The sequence below is a fragment of the Mandrillus leucophaeus genome, unplaced genomic scaffold (assembly GCF_000951045.1).
Source record: "Mandrillus leucophaeus isolate KB7577 unplaced genomic scaffold, Mleu.le_1.0 Scaffold408, whole genome shotgun sequence".
Lineage (NCBI taxonomy): Eukaryota > Metazoa > Chordata > Mammalia > Primates > Cercopithecidae > Mandrillus > Mandrillus leucophaeus.
The window spans coordinates 1,832,727-1,855,267 of record NW_012104343.1 but is presented as its reverse complement, the minus strand read 5'-3'; the positions used below and the strand labels follow the sequence as shown (position 1 = coordinate 1,855,267).

Genomic DNA, 22,541 nt, shown 5'->3' with positions numbered 1-22,541 from the left:
AGGGCTTTAAGATACAGTTTTTTTTTTTGTGTGTGTGTGTGTGTGATAATACCTGTGTGTGTGTGTGTGTGATAATACCTGTCTACAGTCCTGGTCATTGTACTTTTGTGGCATATTAAATACTTACAATGATTCCTAGGTGTTATGTATTCTCTGGGACATGGAAACTGAAGAAGTTGAAGACATACTGCAGCAGTTTGTAAATAAGTCTCTTTTATTTTGTGATCGGAATGGAAAGTCGTTTCGTTATTATTTACATGATCTTCAAGTAGATTTTCTTACAGAGAAGAATTGCAGCCAGCTTCAGGTACTTGAATCTTGGTTTACTTTTTTTTTCTTTTTCCTTTGAAATAATTTTAGATTTATTGAAAAGTTACAAAATAGTAGACAGTTTCTATGCATAAGTCCTTCACCTAGCTTCCCCTAATACTAACATTTTATATAACCATAGTACAGTTGTTAAAGCCAGAAAATTAACATTGATACAATACTGTTCGCTAATCTACATGTTCTTTTTGTGGTCCAGGCCAATTTAGGATTCCGTATTGCATGTGATTGTCTTGTTTCCCTACTTGTCATTTTTTTCAGTCTCCTCAAATCTGTGAAAATTTATCAGTCTTTATCTTTCGTGGCCTTGTCACTTTTGAAGAGTACTGGCTAGTAATTTTGTACTGTATACCCAAATTTGGTTTTGTCTGATGTTTTCTCCTGACTGCATTGAAGTTATACATATTTGGCAAGAATACCAATGATGTTGTATCTTTCTCAGTGGTATCATATGCTAAGAGTACTTGGTGGTTTTTAAAAAATTTTTTGTAGAGATAGCGTTTTGCCATGTTGCCCAGGCTGGTCTTGAACTCCTGGGCTCAAGTGATCCACCTGCCTTGACCTCCCAAGGTGCTGGGATTGTAGGTATGAGCCACTATGCCCAGACTGTTGGTGTTGATATGTTTTATTATGGGTGATGTTAATGTTGATAATTTGGTTAAAGTGGTATCTGCCAGGTTTCTCCACTGTAAAGTCATTATTTTGTGGGGAGCTTCTCTCTGTGTGTGTGTGTGTGTGTGTGTGTGTGTGTATGTGTGTGTGTGTGTGTGTGTGTGTGTGTGTGTGTGTGTGTGTATATATATATATATATTTTTTTTTTTTTTTTGAGACAGGGTCTCACTGTGTTGCCCAGGCTGGCATGCAGTGGCTCACTTCAACCTTAAACTCCTGGGCTCAAATGATCCTGAGTAGCTAATTCCCGAGTAGCTGGGTCTGCAGGCACGTGCCACCACACCTGACCGTTTTTTTATTTTTTATCTTTTTGTAAAAAATAAAACATAGGGATATCTCCCTATGTTGCCCAGGCTGGTCTTGAAGTCCTGGCCTCAGGTGATCCTCCTACCTTGGCCTCCCAAAGTGCTGGGATTACAGGTGTGAGCCACCGAGCCTGGCCTCTCTGTGCATTCTTAATAGCTTTGGAAGCTGAAGTTACTGTGATGCTTAGGTTATAAAATTGTTTCTGGCTTCTGAAACGTTTCATTTGGGTTGCAGGATCTACATAAAAAGATAATCACTCAGTTTCAGAGATATCACCAGCCGCATACTCTTTCACTAGATCAGGAAGACTGTATGTATTGGTATAACTTTCTGGCCTATCACATGGCCAGTGCCAAGATGCACAAGGTAAGATGACCCATTTAAAAATTATTTTACCTGACTTTCCTTTTTCCATTACGTGCTTTTTTCTGGTTTATTTTTTTGTCTCGAATTTTGTTTATATTGCTTTCCATTTGAATTTTTTTTTTTGAGACAGGGTCTCACTTTGTCACTCAGGCTGGAGTGCAGTGGCACAATCTCAGCTCATTACAACCTTAACCTCCTGGGCTCAAGTGATCCTTCCACCTCAGCCCCCATATAGCTGGGAGTACAGGCACACGCCACCATGCCTGGCTAATATTTTTGTATTTTTGGTGGACATGGGGTTTCACCATGTTGCCCAGGCTGGTCTCAAACTCCTGAGCTCGACCTGAGCTGAAGTGATCCACTCCCCTCAACCTCCCAAAGTGTTAGGATTACAGGCATGAGCCACCGCAGCCAGCTGAAGATTTGAATTTTTATGTAGTTAAATTTCCCATTGTTGTTGTCGTTGTTGTTTGGTATTTTGCTTTGCTGTCCTGTTCATAAACATGTTTTGTTTTATTAGTATCATTTTTTTATTAGTAAAAATGGGATTGTAGCCTGTGCAATTATTTTTGTTTTTACCTGTAGTGATGAGAAAAGGTACCTTAGTAACTAGTAAATGAACCACCTCACAATTAATCCTCTTCTTACTAGTAGCTTTCCTTCTTGGGCAGTATGGATTTATTTTGTAAGCGTTGAGAGGAAATGGATAGTGGAAAAGTATATTCATTGATTCAATAAATATTTATTGAGTGCTTGTTATGTATATCGCTCTTCATTAGGAGGATAAAGCACAGGCACAAAGTCTCTGCTCTCATTGAGTTTATGTTCTGGGAGGAGGCAGACATTAAACAAATTTATTATATTTCGGTGGGTAGTTAAGTGCTTAGAAGAAGGAGAGAGCAGGGAAGGGGAAAGAAAGTGATGATAGAGGGGTAGAATCATCATGATTTGCTGATGGGTTTGATACGCATTAAAAGAGAAAGAAGAATCAAAGATGACTCCAACTCCAATGGAAAGAATGGAGTCCATGAACTGAAATAGAGGTCTGTGGGAGAACAAGCTTTTTCCTGCAGAGAATGGGGATGGTTAAGAACTCATTTTGGATATATTAAGTCTGATAAACCTATTAAGACATCTGGCTGGAAATATTGAATAGGTGGTTAGATATGTGAGTCTGGAATTCCGGGGAGAATTATAGATGAAACATGAAAATAGGGAATTGTTAGCACATAGATGGTATTTGATTGAAGTCATGACTCCCAAGTAGCTACTCAAAATGTTTACATTTGGAAAACCATAAGTACTTTCAGTAATTTTTCTATGCTCAGGTATGTTATTTCTTGGTTATAATACATAGTAAATTGTTGTAGTTTGTTTTTTTCATCTAGCAAAATATATTCACATTTAATAATGTATATTGGAATGATGGCATTCCAACAAATATCTGTGCCCTAATTTACTTAACCAAACTTTAATTATTGAACATTTAGGTTTTCAGTTTTTTTTATCCTTATGATGTTGTAATGAGCATTCTTGTTTATCTTAGTACCTATGTTGTTTCCTTGGCAAATTCTGAGAAGTAGAATCACTGAACCAATGCACCTTTTTAAAGCTTATGATATATATATGTATATGTATGATATATATATGATATATATATGATAGTGTGGCAGATTCAGTTCTCTTTAGCCTTTTTTCTGACTTTAAAAGTAATGGTTGATTTTCATTGGAAAACTTAGAAAAAAAACTATAAAAAAGAAAACAGATCACAACCATTGCTAATGCTCTTGTGTATAGTTTTCTAGATCATTTTGCTGCTTCTATAAATACACTTGTCCTTTAAAACCAAATGGGATGATAATAGAAAGTCTCATATATTGCTTTTTACCACTTAATTACATTGAATCATCATCTTTTCTTGTCATTTATATAGAGTGACATGATTTTTAAAGCTGCATATTATTTCATTGTATAGCTACATTATGAATGGCCAGTTGGTTGATGGACAATTGATTGATGGTTATTTTCTTAGGATACTTTTTTATAAGTGGAATTTCTGGGTCAAATAGTATGTGCAGTTTAAATTTTAGTACAGATTGCCAGACTGCTCTCCAGAAGGGTACTCCGTTTTATATGCCTACCAGCAGTGGTTGAAAGTATTCATTTCCTCTGATCCCAGCTAATCACCTCACCTCACCTCCTCTCCCCTCCTCTCCCCGCCCTTGGCCTTTCTTTGACAGGATCTCACTCTGTTGCCCAGGATGGAGTGTACTGCCATGATTTCAGCTGAAATCACTACAACCTACACTTCCTGGGCTCAGGTGATCCTTCCACCTCAGCTTCCTGAGTAGCTGGGACCACAGGTATGCACCACCACACCCAGCTAATTTTTGTATGTTTCAAAGAGATGAGGTTTCACTGTGTTGCCCAGGCTGATCTTAAGCACCTGGGCTCAAGTGATCCACCCTCTTCGGCTTCTCAAAGTGCTAGGATTATAGGTTTGAGCCGCTGTGCCCAGCCCCAGCTAATATTCTTACTACTCCTTTAGTCTTTAGAGATCTGATACTTTAAAAATGGTAAATTTTTCTTGGTTCACTTTGATTACCAATGAGATTTTGGCCATCTATACTTTTTATTTTGTGAATTGTGGCTCTCATCCTTTGCTTTTACCTCCTTTACCTATTTTTTCTCTTGCAATGTTTTTCTTTTTCTTATTGTTTTATTAGAATTTTCTATAAAAATAATTTTCTATAAAAATAAATACTGAAGCCCTCATCTATCATATATGTTACAAATAAGTATTTTTTAAAAGCTTCTTTGATCTTGAGTTTAATTTATATTGCTTTCTACTGTATTGAAGATTTGTATTTTTATGTAGTTAAATACACTTTTTTATGTAGTTAAGTGCAGTTTTTATTGTTTGGTATTTTGCTTTGGGGTCATGTTTACAAAGATTTCCTTTACTACAAGCTTACAAAAATATTTATTTGTATTTTCTAGTATTTTAAAATGTTTTCTATTTTCTATTTAAATTTTTAACCAACTGGGGTTTATTTGGAGCTAAAGTATGAGGCCCATTTTATGATTCTTTGGAACTTTAGATGTATTCTTTCTCACTTGCTTCCTTTGCATCCTTTAAATTCTAGATGTTTACTGTTTCTCTTAGTAGTGTGAGGATAATGATGTTATACCTAAAATGTTTTGATCTCTAACAGTGCTGCTGATGTTACTTTTTTTTTAAAGGAACTTTGTGCTTTAATGTTTTCCCTGGATTGGATTAAAGCAAAAACAGAACTTGTAGGCCCTGCTCATCTGATTCATGAATTTGTGGAATACAGACATATACTAGATGAAAAGGTATGTATATTAATGTGAAAAATTAGTGCTTAAAGGAATATCATTTTTTTTGACATTTAATTCTAGGTTTAATGATGGGGATGAGCAGAATAGAAGGGGTGAAGAGAATAGAAGGGGTGAAGATAATTTCCCTCCTTTGATCTTTGGTGATTCTAATTAATTTGCTTCCCAGCCTACTGGGAAAGTAGGTAGGATTGAAGTTTAAAAGCTGGGAAAATAAGATGTTCAGTGGTTTTTTTTTAAAAAAGAATGTATTAAGAAGTGTGTTTGATAGTGAGATTTTTTACCCTATGTTTAAAAGTCAGAAGAGGATTCCTATGTATTTGGTACCTAATGGTTGGCTGTTCAATTTTAGTTCACATAAAGAATATTTCATTTAAGCTTTTAAAGTGGCAAGATCACAGAAACAGAAAAATGTCAGATCCTGGCTCTGATTGTGTTTCTAAGAGATTTCAGTTTATTTATAGGATTGTGCAGTCAGTGAGAATTTTCAGGAGTTTTTATCTTTAAATGGACACCTTCTTGGACGACAGCCATTTCCTAATATTGTACAACTGGGTCTCTGTGAGCCGGAAACTTCAGAAGTTTATCAGCAAGCTAAGCTGCAGGCCAAGCAGGAGGTCGATAATGGAAAGCTTTACCTGGAATGGATGTAAGTAGGTTAGGAGAGAAACCAACAGGAGCGGTGCGCTAACTATGTCATTATTTTTCAGGTGGTGAATACGTTCACTCCAGGAAGATTTAACTACTTTCAAAAGGGCTGGAACTTTTAATAAGCATTCTTACTTATTGAAAAGTTCTAGAGAAGTAAGCATAGGAGAAAATGATTGTATTTTCAAAGAATCCATATAAATAGATGCCTGTAAGACATTTTGACAAATTATCCTAAATATTCAGTACTAAGTGCTTGACTTACTGTAATTTAGTATAGTGGTGAAGAGCATGGACTTTGGAGCCACAGAGCTGGGTTTGAGCTTCATTTCTAAAACCTAATAATTCTGTGACTTTGAACAAGTTATAGGTTCTTCTCTCATGTGTAAAATCCTTTGAAATAAGTGCTATTTCCATGAAGATTGTATTTATTTATTTATTTATTTATTTATATATTTTTGAAACAGAGTCTCACTCTGTTGCACAGGCTGGAGTGCAGTGGCGTGATCTTGGCTCATTGCAACCTCCACTTCCCGTATTCAAGTGATTCTCCTGCCTCAGCCTCCCAAGTAGCTGGGATTATAGGCGCCCACCACCATGCCTGACTAGTTTTTATATTTTTAGTGGAGACGGGGTTTCGTCATGTTGGCCAGGCTGGTCTCAAACTCCTGACCTCAAGTGATCTGCATGCCTCGGTCTCCCAGAGTGCTGGAACTACAGGCATGAGCCACCACGCCTGGCCTTCTGTGAAGATTTAAATGAGATAATGGCTGTAAAGTAATTTGCACTTTCCTTTGCATACATAGTCCTTATTAAATGACCACTGAACCCTGATTATTCTCTCTCTTTTTTTTTTTTTTAGATGGAGTCTTGCTCTGTCGCCCAGGCTGGAGTGCAGTAGCGTGCTCTCGGCTCACTGCAAGCTCCGCCTCCCGGGTTCACGCCATTCTCCTGCCTCAGCATCCCTAGTAGCTGGGACTACAGGCGCTTCCCACCACCCCCGGCTAATTTTTTTTTGTAGTTTTTAGTAGAGACAGGATTTCACCGTGTTAGCCAGGATGGTCTCGACCTCCTGACCTCGTGATCTGCCTGCCTCGGCCTCCCAAAGTGCTGGGATTAACAGGCGTGAGCTACCACACCCGGCCTTGATTATTCTCTCTTAAAGGAGTTTCTATTGCTCTTACCTTAATCTTGTCAGCTTATAAAAAGGAAAGGATAGATATTAATACCATCTTTTTAATACCTGTTATGATGCTACATAATCAAGTTATTCTATTTAATCCTTACCTTATAAAAATTTAAATACCTAAAATTGCCTTGTTTTACAAATGAGAAAATTGAGGCACAGAGAGATTTGGACTTGGCTAAGTTCATGTGACTTGCTGAATGGGATTTAAACCTTGAGTCTTGTGGCTGGGCGTAGTGGCTCATCCCTGGAATCCCAGCATTTTAAGGGCCAAGGTGGTGGATCACCTGAGGTTAAGAGTTTGAGACTAGCCTGGCCAACATGGTGAAACCCCATCTCTACTAAAAATACAGAAATTAGCTGGACGTGGTGAATCGTTTGAACCCGGGAGGCAGAGGCTGCAGTGAGCTGATTGTGCCACTGTACTCCAGCCTGGGCAACAAAGCGAGACTCTGTCTCAAAAAACAAAAAAACACCTTGGGTCTGCCTGGCTTTATTTTGCATGCTCCTTCCATATGTCATGCTTCCCTTATAGCTTGAAATAATAAATATGACTGGCTGTCTTTTCATTTGTGTAATTTATATCTAAATAGAAGTCCAGGTTGGTATCTGTGGATCTTTATGGCATTAGGCCCTCTTTCCAAATAAGGCAGACTGCTGTAGGTGATTTTCTTGATTCAGTTTAGTTCAAGAAACATTTGAGTTTCTGTACTATACTAAGCACTGGCGTTTGAGTTTCTCTACTGTGCTAAGCAGTGTTACTGGATGTGAAGTCTTTCCCCTAAGGAGTTCAAAATCTAGTAGTGAAGTAAGGAGTTTAAGCAAATAATTACAATATAATGTGTGAGTGTAACAACAGAACTGTGTATAAGTAGAGATATAACTGATAAGTAATTGGCTTGGAAAAATGAAGAATTCAAGGGAGGGTTCCATGAAGGAGAGAATGGTATCTGAGAGAATTAAAAAAATGTTTTTAGTTACAATATAAGTTTAGTTTTTGTTGGTTTTGTTTATTTTTTTTGAGACAGGATCTCACTTTGTCACTTAGGTTGAGTGCAGTGGTATGATCACTGCTCACCGTAGCCTTGACCTCCTGGGCTCAAGCATTCCTCCTGCTTCAACCTCCTGAGTAGCTGAGACTACAGGCACATACTACCATGTCTAATTTTTTATTTTTTTGTAGAGATAAGGTCGCACTGTGTTGCCCAGGTTGATCTCAAATTCCTGGACACAATCGATCCTCCTTCCTTGGCCTCCCAAAGTGCTTGGATTACAGGCATTAGCCACAACACCCAGCTGGTTTTATTTTAAATAATACGTGTTCTTGATTAAGACAAAAAACAATAGTAATAGGATGTAAGATGAAAAGTCAAAGACTAGCCATTTATCTCCTACCTTCCCACTTTCCAGAGTTGACCATTCTTTAACACTTTCTTGTGGAGGGCTCTCTCTCTCTCTGAGGAGCAGCCCCCTAACTTATGGAAGCTAGATTAGATCTGTCTGAGAGTACTGTTTGCCCCATATCATAGCATTTGTCACACTTTCTAGTGATTATCTGTTTACTTGGTTTTCTCTCATACTAGTCCATGTGTTCTGAAGTGTAGAATAGTTTGGAGGTTAAAATAACATACCCTGGCTGTAGACTGCCTGGGTTTGAATCCCAGCTCTGCTATTTATTAGTTGTATATCGTAAGGGGAAAGTTATTTAACTTCTTTTGCCTAATGATTGTATTTTATAGCATTGTTGTAAGGATTAAACGAGTGTATGTATGTATATAAACATATAGACATACACATAGTACTTAGAACAGCACCCAGTTCATAGAAAGTGCTCAATAAATATTAGTTGTTGTTATTAAGCATTTAGCATTTTTCTGGTCCGTGTAGTTGGTATTCAGTATAAATTTGTGAAATATTGAATGAATTCATGTTTTAGTTAGTGGCTGAAATCTAATCTTAATACTTGCTCTGATCAAAGGGCATAGGTTTAGTTCTTGTTCGCTTGTGAATTGTTGAGTTTTTACTTTTTCTTCCTGTTTTCTGCCATCGCGTCAACTGCATTTCTCCTTGTGATGTTCTCTCATAAAATGGCTAGCTATTTATAACTTATTTTAAATTGTGTTTGACCTGGCCGTATTCAAAGGATGCTTTATTTGAGTACTAGAAACTTTTTTGGTGTTTACTATAGAAAGGTTTAGGTTGGTATAAGCTTAAATTTAATTGAGTTTCTGTTTTCAGTGAAATTATTTGTTCACTCATTCATTTGTTATTTATCTAGTACTTTTGGGCCATCTACTATATATCCATTATTATGAAGGTCACTTTCTGAGCTTTGAGGAATTGAGTAGATAGATCAAGCAGACGTAAAAAACATTTTAAAATCGAATCCTCTTAACTTTGCTAGAACTTATCTATTTTTCTAGTTGTCATCACTCTAGTTCTTATATTATACAGTCAACCCTCCGTATCCGTGGGTTCTACATCCGTGAATTCAACTAACCGTGGATTGAAAATACTAGGAAAAAAAAGTAGATGGTTATGTTTGTATTGAACATATACAGACACTTTTCTTGTTATTATTTCCTAAACATGATGGTATAACAACTGTTTACATAGCATTTACATTGTACTAGGTATTTTGAGTAATCTATAGATGATTTAGGCCATAGAGGAGGATGTGGTGGGATATATGCAAATCCTATACCATTTTATGTAAGAGACTTGAGCATCCATGGATTTTGGTATCTGTAGTAGGTCCTAGAACAAGTCCCTCATCAATACGGAGGAACAATTGTTTTTGTTTTTTTATCACTTCTACTAAAGTGTAATGCTTTGTAGGCAGGATCTAAATATGATTTACCTTTGTGTTCACTTTTATCACTTTGATCTGTCTTGTGTGTGGTTTTTTGAAGAATGATAATAGTGGCACCTTTATGTGTGGGGTGCTGTTTAGAATAGATACCATTACTTCCATTTGACATATGAAGAAATAAAAACTTGTTAGGTTAAGTAATTTGCTCGTTTACACACCTAATAAGTAATAGAAATGAGGTTAGATTTGTCTGACTGCCCACCCTTGACTTTTAAAATAAGCACAATACTATTTGACATATTTACTTAAAGTGACAGGGATGTAATGTATATGAAGTTCTGACACTGCAGTAATAGTTTTTTCTGTTTTAAGTACACATTACATTCCTTTACACTTTATTATTTATTTATTTATTTATTTATTTATTTATTTATTTATTTAGAGATAGAGTCTCACTCAGTCACCCAGGTTGGAGTGCATTGGTATGATCTCGGCCCACTGCAACCTCCACCTCCTGGGTTCAAGTGATTCTCATGCCTCCGCCTCCCGAGTCGCTAGGATTACAGGTGTGTGCTGCCATGCCTGCTAATTTTTGTATTTTTAGTAGAGATGGGGTTTCACCATGTTGGCCAAGCTCATCTCGAACTCCTGGCCTCAAGTGATTTCCCGCCTCATCCTCCCAAAGTCCTGGGATTACAGGTGTGAACCACCACGTCTGGACCCTTTATACTTTAGATACTATGAGCAGTAATATGATATCTATACTAGTGGAATAGTTGGTATTCATTAGATTAAGATACAAAGAATATGATGTTGCTTTATCTTTTTGGTATGTCTGAATAGTTGTAGTTTGAGAGGAGCAGTTTTTTTTTTTTTTTGAAATGGAGTCTTGCTCTGTCGCCCAGGCTAGAGTGCAGTGGCGTGATCTCGGCTCACTGCAACCTCCATCTCCCAGGTTCAAGTGATTCTCCTGCCTCAGCCTCCCAAGTAGCTGGGATTACAGGCACATGGCACCACACCCAGCCAATTTTTATCTTTAGTAGAGACGGCGTTTCGCCATGTTGGCCAGGCTGGTCTTGAACTCCTGATTTCAGGTGATCCACCTGCCTTGACCTCCCAAAGTGCTAGGATTACAGGCATGAGCCACCACACCTGGCTGAGAAGAGCAGCTTTAAAGTACATCGTTATAGTAATGCTGGGCATTTCCTTCAGTTAGGAAATGAGCATTTTGCTATGATTTTTATTTTAAAAAAGAGATGGTGAATTTTTGAAGGTATGCTTACATAATGGTTTATCAGCACATGTATCATTATTAATGTATCAAAGGAAAATAGAAAGTGACTTGTTGATTAACTAGATTTGATTAATTTGATTAATTAGATTTCTTCCAATTCAGTGACATTTGTAACACATGACAGGTTGCTTGATAAAGGGTAACATTTCTCTTACAAATGCTACTTTTGTTATTTCTTTTCTTTTGGTGATCTATGCTGTCATTTGCATGTTAGTAATTTGATTTTAAGTATTTTGTATTTTGGGGAACATAACCTTGTTAAAAGACACTTTATTTTATTACTGGAAGAAAATAGTTACTTTTACTCTCATTTATTGAATTTCTGTTCATTTTTTCCCTGTATTTAGAAACAAAAAAAACATCACGAATCTTTCCCGCTTAGTTGTCCGCCCCCACACAGATGCTGTTTACCATGCCTGCTTTTCTGAGGATGGTCAGAGAATAGCTTCTTGTGGAGCTGATAAAACCTTACAGGTAAAACACATCTCTTGAGAAACAGTCAAAGAGGCACGTATACAGTTTTGTGCATATCGGAATATGTTTAAATCCTAAAATTCAAGAAAATTGCAACTTAGAAATAACAGACAAATCCAACTCTCTTGAACATTTTATTAAAGGTTTCTCTAGAGATTTAAAGGATACAGTTACATGTTTTCCTAATTCTAAACTTACAGATGGTAAGGAAGTGCCCTTTATCCTGCCAGTCAGTTCCCAGCCATCCATTTGTCAGCTCAGGGTAGTGAGGAAATAATTGTTAGAAGACATAGGGCTTCATAGCACAGGAAGTAGGGCTGTGATTAAAAAACAGTGATTAAGAAAATACTTATTTTATCAAAGTCTTAGGCATCGGTTTTTTTCTTGTAAATAGGAACTGGACTAGACTATTTCCTAAGCTGTTTTAAAGAATTTCCTTTAAGATTACCTTTGTTTTCAGAAAATATGAATGAGTACTTTTCTTAATGTTTGTGTTCTGCCTTTTGATTTTGCAGAGAACATGATGAAATTAGTTAAAACTTGTATTTAGGATACTTTTAGTCTTTGCAAGATTATGACTCCATATCTTATGTCTATATGTGTACTTTATTAGTAATTTTATTAATTTTGGCTTTTGAGTTCCAGAGAGAATACATATTAAACGAAATGTTTTATTTGATTGTTAAGAAATTGCCAAAGTAGTCTCAAGAACTGAAGCTATGCTCTGACACTTCTTTTTGATGGCAGCAGGGGGCAGCCTGAAGTGGCTGCTGCCATAATGTTGGCTGCAGCAGGGAGGCGCAGCTGGGGCTGCATGCTCCAGGAGCCCCACCCCTTCTGAATTGGGGCAGGAGCTCCTGGGTGCTGCTGTAGCCGCCCAAGCCAGGGCAGGAGCTCCTGGGTGCTGCTGTAGCCGCCCAAGCCACAGCTGTGGATCTGGAAACCTCCTTCACAGAGCAGGCCAGAGCCCTGCCCTCCTGGGTGTAGCTGCAGCTGCCCAAACCACAGCTGCAGGCTCAGGCCTCTGGCTCCACAGAGCAGGCAGGAGCCCTTCCCCCTGGTGCAGCTGTAGCTGCCCAAGCTGTGGCTGCAGACTGAGGCATCCCTGTACTCTTGGGGGCCCTGGAAGGACCCCTGTCCTTGCAGGCTTGGAAGTACCTGCTCCCGCTGCCTGACTTCTCCCTGCTGTTGGCACCCACTCTGATCTCAGAGCAAAGCTGGGGCTGGGCTGAGCCTGGGTGCTGTTGCAGCCCTGCCAGATGTGCACATGCTTGGGGCAGTGCTGACATGGCAGCCCCCTGCTGCCTCAGCCCCCTCTGGATTTTGGGCGCTGGTGAGCATAGGAGGGAAGCTGAGGGGGTGCTGAGGGCAGTTTGATGCTGGCCTGCAGGCTCCCCTTGGCACCTACAGCCTGGGTGCCATGAATGGCAGCAGGAGGCAGACAGGTTCCTGGGCGGAAGGGGATGGGTCCCCAATGAGGCCTCACCTTCAGCCCGCAAAGGGCCTGAAGGCTGGGGGCTGGGCTGCTGGTGTGAACTGAATGGACTGGAGTGGGAACTTGTAGTACCTTTTCCAGGCTTGCCCATGTCTGCCCATGGACCAGTTGGCATGTACTTTCTCCCCTCCGAAGCCCATAAAAGCCCCGGGCTTAGCCAGAGCTGAGCAGACACTGGGACGACCAGCTGCAGAGAGGAGCAACCCACTCTAGCGCCCCCTCTTTGCTGAGAGCTGTGCAGATGACAGGAGGACCAGCTGCTGAGAGGAGCTACGCTCTCTGCTGATAGCTGAACAGTTGTCAGCAGGACTTGCCTACCCTCTCCTGAACTGTGGAAAGGAGCTGCCCCCCGCAGGTTTATTGAGCTATTCTTTCGTTCAATAAAGCTCCTGTTTGTCTTGCTCACCCTCCACCTGTCAGCGTACCACATTCTTCCTGGTTGTAGGACAAGAACTTGGGACCCCCCCCAGATGGTGAGGCTAAAAGAGCTGTAATACAAACATGGCTGAGACATGCCCCTTGCTTGCCACATTGTGAGTGGAGAGAAGGAAAGAAGAGCTGAGGCCCTTTGGGGAGCCCAGACTTGGGAGCTCCCCAAGCTAGGGCTGTGACTCCCTCTTTGGGGTCCTGCGGTTCCTGGCATCTCCAAGCTTCTGGGTACCACCGTGTTCCCTGGTGCCAGCCGTGTAAGCTGCTTGTGGTGTGTCTGGTCCAACCACAGCCTCACAGAGAGCCAGCGCCCATGCTGGCACCTGGAGCTGCCTGCCCCACTGCAGCAGTCAGCACGTCTGTGCGCAGTGGCTGGACCCCATGCTCACTCACACACGCCTTGCCTTTCCATACCTGATTCGCCCTTGGCAGGCTTGGGACCCAGGCTGGTAGCATGATCTGAACGCAGCCTGTCAGGCCAAGTGGGTGAAACAAGACCAGTGGGCCCAAGCAAAACTCAGGCAAAGGCGCCACCAGCCACAGAAGTTTCTGGCCAGAAAAACAACACCGCAAAGATCCTGTAACATTTTCATTGATATTTAGAAACATTTAATAGTGAATAGTTCTCTATTTACATTAACGCATACACATTCTGGCAGAAATTCTGATTTTGGGAGTAGCTTTGCCAAGGTTCCTTTCTGTTTTGCAAAATGACAATGATTAAACTCACTTAAAGATTTTTATTGAATGATGACCTATGGTTAAGCAGTTTATTATAAAAATATTTTATTGTTACTTGTGCAGGTGTTCAAAGCTGAAACAGGAGAGAAACTTTTAGAAATCAAGGCTCATGAGGATGAAGTGCTTTGTTGTGCATTCTCTACCGATGACAGATTTATAGCAACCTGCTCAGTGGATAAAAAAGTGAAGGTAGGAAAATCTTTTCCTCTTGAGTTGTAATCACAACAGAATTCATTTTATCTTTCTATAATCATGAGACCAGAGTTAGTAGAGTTAAAGCACTATCACCTGCTGATCTACTAACTTGATCCGTTGTAAGTTAACAGTATCTGAAAATTCTTTACCTTTTTTAAAGAGACAGGATTTTGCTCTGTTGCCCAGGCTGGAGGGTAGTAGTATGATCGTAGCTCACCGTAAACTACAATTCCTGGGCTCAGGTGATCCTCCTGCCACAGCCTTCCAAAGTGTTAGGATTATAATTATGAGCCACTGTGCCTGACCTGAAAATTATTTATTTTTAAACACGAGCAAAAATGCCTAGGTTGATCAGCTTCAGGATTAAACAGGCAGTGGGGAAAATCAATGACAAATTAATGAGTTTGTCTGCCATTAATAGACAAGTCTATGGGTTAAATATCAGTTGAAATCTTTGAGTGCATTGTGATTAGGAGTGTTGCTGCATAAACTTAGGGATTCCTGTTGTAAGATACAATTTTAAAATGCAGCCCCAGTTTTTTTTGTGTACCTTTATGAACTGGCTTATAAATTCAGTGGAAAACCAGATGGATGAACAAACTAAGAATATGTTACTGGTCTAAAAAATAAATAGAGAAAAGTAAACAGAGTAATTTTTATTTATTTATTTTGAGGCAGAGTCTTGCTCTGACACCCAGACTGGAGTGCAGTGGTGCAATCTCAGCTCACTGCAATCACCGCCTCCAGGATTCAATTGATTCTTATGCCTCAGCCTCTTGAGTAGCTGAGATCACAGGTGTGCACCACCATACCCGGCTAATTTTTGTAGTTTTGGTAGAGACAGAGTTTTGCCATGTTGGCCAGGCTGGTATTGAACTTCTGGCCCCAAATGATCCGCCTGCCTTTGACTCCCAAAGTGCTGAGATTACAGGCATGAGCCACCGTGCCCCACCAGAGAGTAATTTTTATCTTCGTTAAGTATTCTCTTGTTCCCAAATTTGGCTTTTAGCTGGAGCATTTATACTAATATAGAATTCAAGAGAAACTGAAGGCTTGTGGGTGTTATCACTGATATATGGAAGAGAGACCTTACTTTAACACTTTCTCAAAGGAGTTGAATCTGGAGTACTGGATCTGGCTAGGTGGAGTGGGCAAGAAATTTGCCTTGGGTGTTTTCCTGAAGTTTTCACCTACTTGAAGAGGGCTGTGGAATGTCCAGACTAAATTTGAGACCTTGGAAAAATCTACCTCTTGATAGATTGGACTTGTGGCTTTATAACCAACAGTTAATTCACTCTGTAGCCTCTACTCTGACTCTGAGTCAGACTTGGAGGTGGCCACTGAGGGCAGTTCCAAAGTCAGAGCTACATGGAGTAAAAGGAAATAATAATGAGTTTCTATTTTCTAAGCCAGAGGCAGAAATACCTATTAAAGAACTTGAAGATAAAGTCTCTGGACCTCTGGGGATTCTAATCAGTGCTTTGATAAGATACAAAGGAAATGCAAAAAGGACATTAGTACCTCTAAAAAGTCAAAATCCCAGTGAAAGTTCATTAGGTAATTTATTTCTTTTGTTTGTTGTTATATGGCATAGGCTGCTTAGTTGTCTTACATAGTAGCTAGAATGATGATTAGTTTTTACTGAAAATTGAACACTGTAAGAGTGTTTATACTACACACCTTATTACACATTATCAATTTCCTGCTACAGCTTGCAAGGTAAGTGTTGATCCCATTTACAGAAGAGGACACAGATTCAGAGATGAAGTCTCTTACGCAAGCAAGCTTACATTAACTGGGAGCAGTAACAGGGTTGAAAGCTGGATTTCTCTCAGACTATAAAACCTTTATTTTTTTTTGCTAAGCAGTCTGCCTTTACTTATTTATATGGTACCTTGAAGTCCATGGAACACTTGTCATGTTCATTATCTCATTTGATATATTAAATTGTGTAGGAGAGGTAGTAAATATCCCCATTTTACAGAAGAGGGAACTGAGATGCAGGTAAGTTAGGGATTTGTGACACACAAGTCATAAGTGGTAGAGCCAGCTCTTGGGCTCAACCCTTCTGATCACAAGTCTGTTATGCCAACCTCTTTAAAGCACTTCTCTGCCTGCTGTCATTCATATAAACATGTGAAATCTTGCCCTTAAGAAATGTCATGTGTTTGTGACACTCCAGTTATGCTATAGGTACATATATGTATTTTTGCAAATAAGTTTTTTAAACATTGGGGCAAAATATTGCCATATTTTAGAAAGGGGAGAGGTTTCATTAGCATCTTGTCCAACTAGGAAAATCTGCTATGACAGGATAAGATAGCATTTGCAAAGCAATGGACATTGCTTTGCCCCTCTGTTCTCCCTTTGAAAATAATGGGTATTTGTAAATTTTTTCTCTTTTCTCTTTAGATTTGGAATTCTGTGACCGGGGAACTAGTACACACTTATGATGAGCACTCAGAGCAAGTCAATTGCTGCCATTTCACCAACAGTAGTCATCATCTTCTCTTAGCCACTGGGTCAAGTGACTGCTTCCTCAAAGTAAGTGTGGATATTGAGAATTATGTAGATAAATTTGATAGGTACATCAGAGTATCTCCTTTGATCTTCTTATGTATCTTACTATTAGGACTTTCTGGTCACAGTGATAGAAACTACAATAATATATTAGCTGAAGCAAAAAAAAAATAGTTTAAAAATATTTTATTGGCTCATATAACTGAAAAGTCTAGAGGGAGCATAGCATGGCTTCAGGCATAGCTGACTCCAAATGCTTAAACTGTATTTTCAGGCTCTACCTCCCTTTCCATCTCCAGACTCTTGCCTTCCCTTGTGTTGGTTCAGGCATGCTTTTTATGTGACAAAAAATGTGGCTACCTTATAGCTCACAATCACAGAGTAAGAGAAATGTGTTCTTTCCTAGAACCCGTAGATCTAATTTTAGAGAGACTTTATTTGACTCAGTTTGGCTTACATGCTTGTCGCTAGGGTAACCCCAGTGGACAGTAGGATGAAACCTTTGGATTGTCCAAGGGTCACAAGTTTAGTTATATGGAAGTGGGACAAATGAGTGAGGTCAGCTCTACTTGAATCATAAGTGGAGCTTAATTCAAAAGAGAGGTTCTGTTATCGCAGAGAGGAGGGAAAAGGTGCTGGTAGGAAAGATAACACAAATGAAAACCAAAAATAGAAATTTATTCTACATATGCTTGATAATGTTTGATTGTATCTTTTTTTCCTCTTAAGTGGATAAAGATAGCTAGATTACCTTTTCCGGGATCCCAGAAAGATCTGCTAACTTTTTTTGAATTGTTTTCAAACCTTTCTTCCTTGATGTCATACCGTCTTTGCAATTGAACATGATATTTTTGAGAGAGGTAGTAAAAGACATTTCAGTTTGGAAAACTTCATAGACTCTATGTTTTGACATTTAAATAAACTATTAGAAAAATTATCTTTAGAAAGTCCTGAAACAGTTACTGAAAATTGCCCTCTCCATCCTCCTGTTCAGGAAGCTAAATTTTTATTTATTTATTTATTTTTCAGAAGAAAAAATTACACAGAAGCTCAGTGTGTATAAAGCTTGTTGCTCTGGCTGAATGGGACCTGCATTTCTCCTTGACTCTCTCTTCCTTCCTTTTTCCCTCTCCTCTGTCTCTCTCTCCCTTTATCCCTTTCCCTCCCTGTCACCCTCTCTACCTTTCTTTTCTCTCCTCCTCCCTCTCTTCTTCTTTCTTCTCCTCCTCCTTCCTCCTCCCTCCCCTTCCTTTCTCATTCTCTCTCATTCCCTTTCATCTCTAACCCTCCCCACCACATAGTGCTCTTTAGGCATTTTTTTTTTGAGATGGAGTCTCGCTCTGTTGCCCAGGCTGGAGTGCAGTGGCGCGATCTCGGCTCACTGCAAGCTCTGCCTCCTGGGTTCACGCTATTCTCCTGCCTCAGCCTCCTGAGTAGCCGGGACTACAGGCGCCCCACCGCACCCAGCTAATTTTTTGTATTTTTAGTAGAGACGGGGTTTCACCGTGGTCTCGATCTCCTGAACTTGTGATCCGCCCGCCTCGGCCTCCCAAAGTGCTGGGATTACAGGCGTGAGCCACCGTGCCCAGCCTCTTTAGGCATATTTATGTTTATAGAATCCCAAGGACCCTGCAGAGCACAATTTGAAAACATTGGATTGGACCAAAATTACAGAGTAATGTAGTAACATAAAATTATATCACAGTTATAGTTCACTTTTACTCAAAAAAACTTGGCCCTATTTGAATAAATGTACTGCTAAAAAAACTAAGACTGTTATACTATTTATGACTAATTTTTGATGTTGCTTTTGGCATTTTGTAGGTTGAGGAAGTCCATATTTCCTTTTCAATATAGGAAAAAAACCTCTGCCATGTGGGAGAGGGTTATTGGTTAGTAAACCGTTTTAATTAAGGACAAGGTTTACTTTAAGATGTGCCATACTACCTGTATTACCATAAGGACTATTAGGATGTATTTCTTGTGATTCTTGAGCAGAGAAAAGCCAGTGAAAATATGTAATTCTGAAGCTGCCTTCATGTAACTTGCCTTATCTGAAGAACTGAGTTTATCTAGGACTGGGATAAAGGAGCCAAGGATAGAAATGGACATGAGGAACAGGATGTATCTCACTTACTAATCATTTCCAAATAATTTTTGCCAAAATTAACATCTGGGAATAATTGATTTCTTCTTCTGGGTTTAATCTTACTAGCATAAATCACCAGATATGACTATAATTCCTTTTATTTGCATTTTTTATAATTTCCAAACCTACCTAAAGGGAGGAAACATAATATAAACCCCTGTGGTATCCATCATTTAGTTTCAACAGTGATTAATATTTTGTCAATCTTATTTTATAAATACTGCCCCCCCCCCTTCTTTTTTCTTGCTCTGTTGCTAGGCTGGAGTGCAGTGGCATGATCTCGGCTTACTGCAATCTCTGCCTCCTGGGTTCAAGTGATTCCCCTGCCTCAGCCTCCTGAGTAGCTGGGACTACAGGGGCCGTGCCACCATGCCCAGCTAATTTTTTGTATTTTAATAGAGATGGGGTTTCATCATGTTGGCCAGGATGGTCTCGATCTCCTGATCTTGTGATCCACCTGCCTCAGCTTCCCAAAGTGCTGGGATTACAGGTGTGAGCCACCACACACAGCTTATAAACTCCTCCACTTTTTTGAATAGAGTCTCTCTCTATCACCCAGGCTGGAGTGCAGTGGAGCGATCTCGGCTAATTGCAACCTCTGCCTCCTGGGTTCAAGCAATTCTTATGCCTCAGCCTCCCGAGTAGCTGGGATTACAGGTGTGGGCCACCACTCCCAGCTAATTTTTTGTATTTTTAGTAGAGATGGGGTTTTGCTGTGTTGGTCAGGCTGGTCTTGAACTCCTGACCTCAGGTGATCCGCCCACCTCAGCCTCCCAAAGTGCTGGGATTACAGGGGTGAGCCACCATGTCCAGCCTGAATAGAGGATTTTACAGCAAATCCTAAATATGTCATTTCACCCAAAATACTTAAGCATGCATCTCAGAGATCTTTAATATAAATATTATGTTTATTATCATACCATACTATTATCATACCTAACATAATAAAATACAGTTTTATAATATACCTGGTTCATGTTCACTTATTCCATATTCTCAAAACATGCATTTCTGTCATGTTTATTGGAATCAGAATCCAAACAAACTTCATGTAGCATTTGCTTTGCCTCTTAAGTCTCTTTTATTCTATTAAAGTTCCTTTTTTCCTCTGCCTGCTTTCTTGTAACATTGATTTATTAGAGCAGTTTAGTCATTTGTCCCATGGAATGTGCCACATTTTGGATTTGGTTAATTGCTTCCTGGAGGTGGTACTTGACTTACTCCACCATTTTTAGGGTTGGATAACCTAACATTAAAAAATATGGAGGTAATTTATATTATATATTACTTATTGTGGCTTTTTGTAACTGTGTAAAATAATAATGATTCTAAACCACTCCATTAAAATAAGTAGTAGTTGTTTAGTTAGTTATTTAGTACTCAGCCTGAAAACCTCGGTGAGCCCTTGAGTCCCTTAGTAGATTTACATGTTGATCTGTTGATCTAAAGGCTGCCCCATTGCTTGTTAATCACAAGTTCATTTTTGTGTTTGATACTTTTGTGTTTGATGTGTTTGTGTTACTGTGGGTTAAACATCATTCTGTAACCAAAAAGCTTAAATGAGAGGAAAGGAAGAACTTCACATGATTTCTGATGTTTCCCCACTCAATACTAGTTGTTTATTTATATTTTTTTCTTTCACAAATAGCTCTGGGATTTGAATCAAAAAGAATGTCGAAATACCATGTTTGGTCATACAAATTCAGTCAATCACTGCAGATTTTCACCAGATGATAAGCTTTTGGCTAGTTGCTCAGCTGATGGAACCTTAAAGGTATGCTTTTGTACACTATTAAAATAGGTTATATTTTATGGAAAGTCTTAAGATTTGGTTATAGAAATAGGTTTCTGTTTTTTTCACATTTCTACAGAAAGAGCCTGCTTCTTTCAACTTCCAGGAGCATATTTAGTTTAACTGTAATTGCTTATCCTAACGATTGTTTATAAATGGTGTATAACCTAATGCTTAAAGTTCTGTAATGTAGGCTGGGCGTGGTGGCTCACGCCTGTAATCCCAGCACTTTGGGAGGCTGAGGTGGGTGGATCACAAGGTCAGGAGTTCAAGATCAGCCTGACCAAGATGGTGAAACTAGACTAAAAATACAAAAATTATCTGGGTGTGGTGGTGAGCACCTGTAATCCCAGCTACTTGGGAGGCTGAGGCAGAAAATTGCTTGAACCCGGGAGATGGAGGTTGCAGTGAGCTGAGATCACACCACTCCACTCCAGCCTGGGTGACAGAGTGAGACTCCATCTCAAAAAAAAAAAAAAAAAAAGTTCTGTAATGTAGAATTTTTATTCTTGTAATTTGAATTCTTAAATTTTAAGTGTACATTTTGTTTCAAGCATATGTTCATAAAATATTTTGAGATCCGCTTTAGTTTATTTTGTGCTTCTATAATTTATGTTGTGCTTCTATAATTTATGTTGTGCTTCTATAAATTGTGAGTAATTTATAAAGATTGGAGATTTATTTTTTACAGTTCTGGGGGGGAGGGCACCAGCAGAAAGGGAGAGAGTGAGGAGGGGGCTGAACTTACCCATTTATCAGGAACCTAGATAATAGCATTAATCCATTCATGAGGGTAGCACCCTTGTGACCTAACCACTTTTGAAGGTCCCATCTCTCAATATTTACATCGGGGATTAAGTTTTTAACACATGAACTTTGGGGGACACATTTAAACCACAGCAAGATCTATGGGTCAGGTTTGTAAAGGATCTGTTTTTTGTTTGTTTGTTTTTGTTTTTGAGACAGAGTCTCACTCTGTTGCCAAGGCTGGAGTATAATGGCACGATCTCGCCTCACTGCAACCTCTCCCTCCTTTGAACTTATTCATGTCACAGAGATCTTTATCCATATGTCTTACTGCTAATTTTCTCCCTACAATGATCCTATTGTCCTGCCACTCCCTTATCTTTAAGATGGTAAAGATAATTATCAATAAATACTAAGGGAACTCAGAGACCCAGTGCCAGCGTGGGTCCTCTGTAAGCTGAGCGCCAGTCCCCTGGGCCCACTTTTTCTTTCTCTATACTTTGTCTCTGTGTCTCATTTCTTTTCTCAAGTCTGTTGTTCCGCCTAAGGAGAAACGTCCACAGGTGTGGAGGGGCAGGCCACCCCTTCAAAGATCAGATAGTTGTAGGTGTGTGGCTTTATTTTTGGGTTCCCTGTCCTGTTCCATTGGTCTATGTGTCTGTTTTTCTACCAGTACCATGCTGTTTTGCTTGTTGTAGCCTTGTAATACGGTTTCAAGTATGGTAATGTGATGCCTCTGGCTTCGTTCTTTTTGCTTAGAATTGCTTTGGTTATTTGGACCCTTTTTGATTCTAAATGAATTTTAGATATTTTTTTCTAAATCTGTGATAAATAACGTTGCTAGTTTGATAGGAATAGTGTTGAACCTATAGATTGTTTTGGATAGTATGGCCATGTTAATGATATTGATTGTTCCAGTCCACGAGCATGGAATATTTTTCCATTTGTTTGGGTCATGCATGGTTTCTTTTAGCAATGTTTTGTAGTTCTCCCTGTAGAGATCTTTCACTTCCTTGGTTAGATGTATT

At 39.3% G+C, this 22,541-nt stretch overlaps 1 protein-coding gene across 5 annotated transcripts in view; it reads left to right on the top strand.

Annotated features, from left to right (window-relative positions):
* Nucleotides 1-22,541, top strand: part of APAF1 (apoptotic peptidase activating factor 1) — a 91,074-nt gene that overhangs the window by 24,269 nt on the left and 44,264 nt on the right. For 4 of the 5 annotated variants that reach the window (XM_011992224.1, XM_011992223.1, XM_011992225.1 and 1 more), the window contains exons 8-15: nt 140-307; nt 1,540-1,671; nt 4,915-5,028; nt 5,496-5,680; nt 11,319-11,445; nt 14,174-14,299; nt 16,718-16,849; nt 20,623-20,748. The exons of the other annotated variant lie outside the window; for it this stretch is intronic. In XM_011992224.1, the coding sequence (XP_011847614.1) occupies nt 140-307; nt 1,540-1,671; nt 4,915-5,028; nt 5,496-5,680; nt 11,319-11,445; nt 14,174-14,299; nt 16,718-16,849; nt 20,623-20,748 (1,110 nt within the window). The remainder of the gene's footprint in view (nt 1-139; nt 308-1,539; nt 1,672-4,914; nt 5,029-5,495; nt 5,681-11,318; nt 11,446-14,173; nt 14,300-16,717; nt 16,850-20,622; nt 20,749-22,541) is intronic. 5 annotated transcript variants of the gene reach the window in all.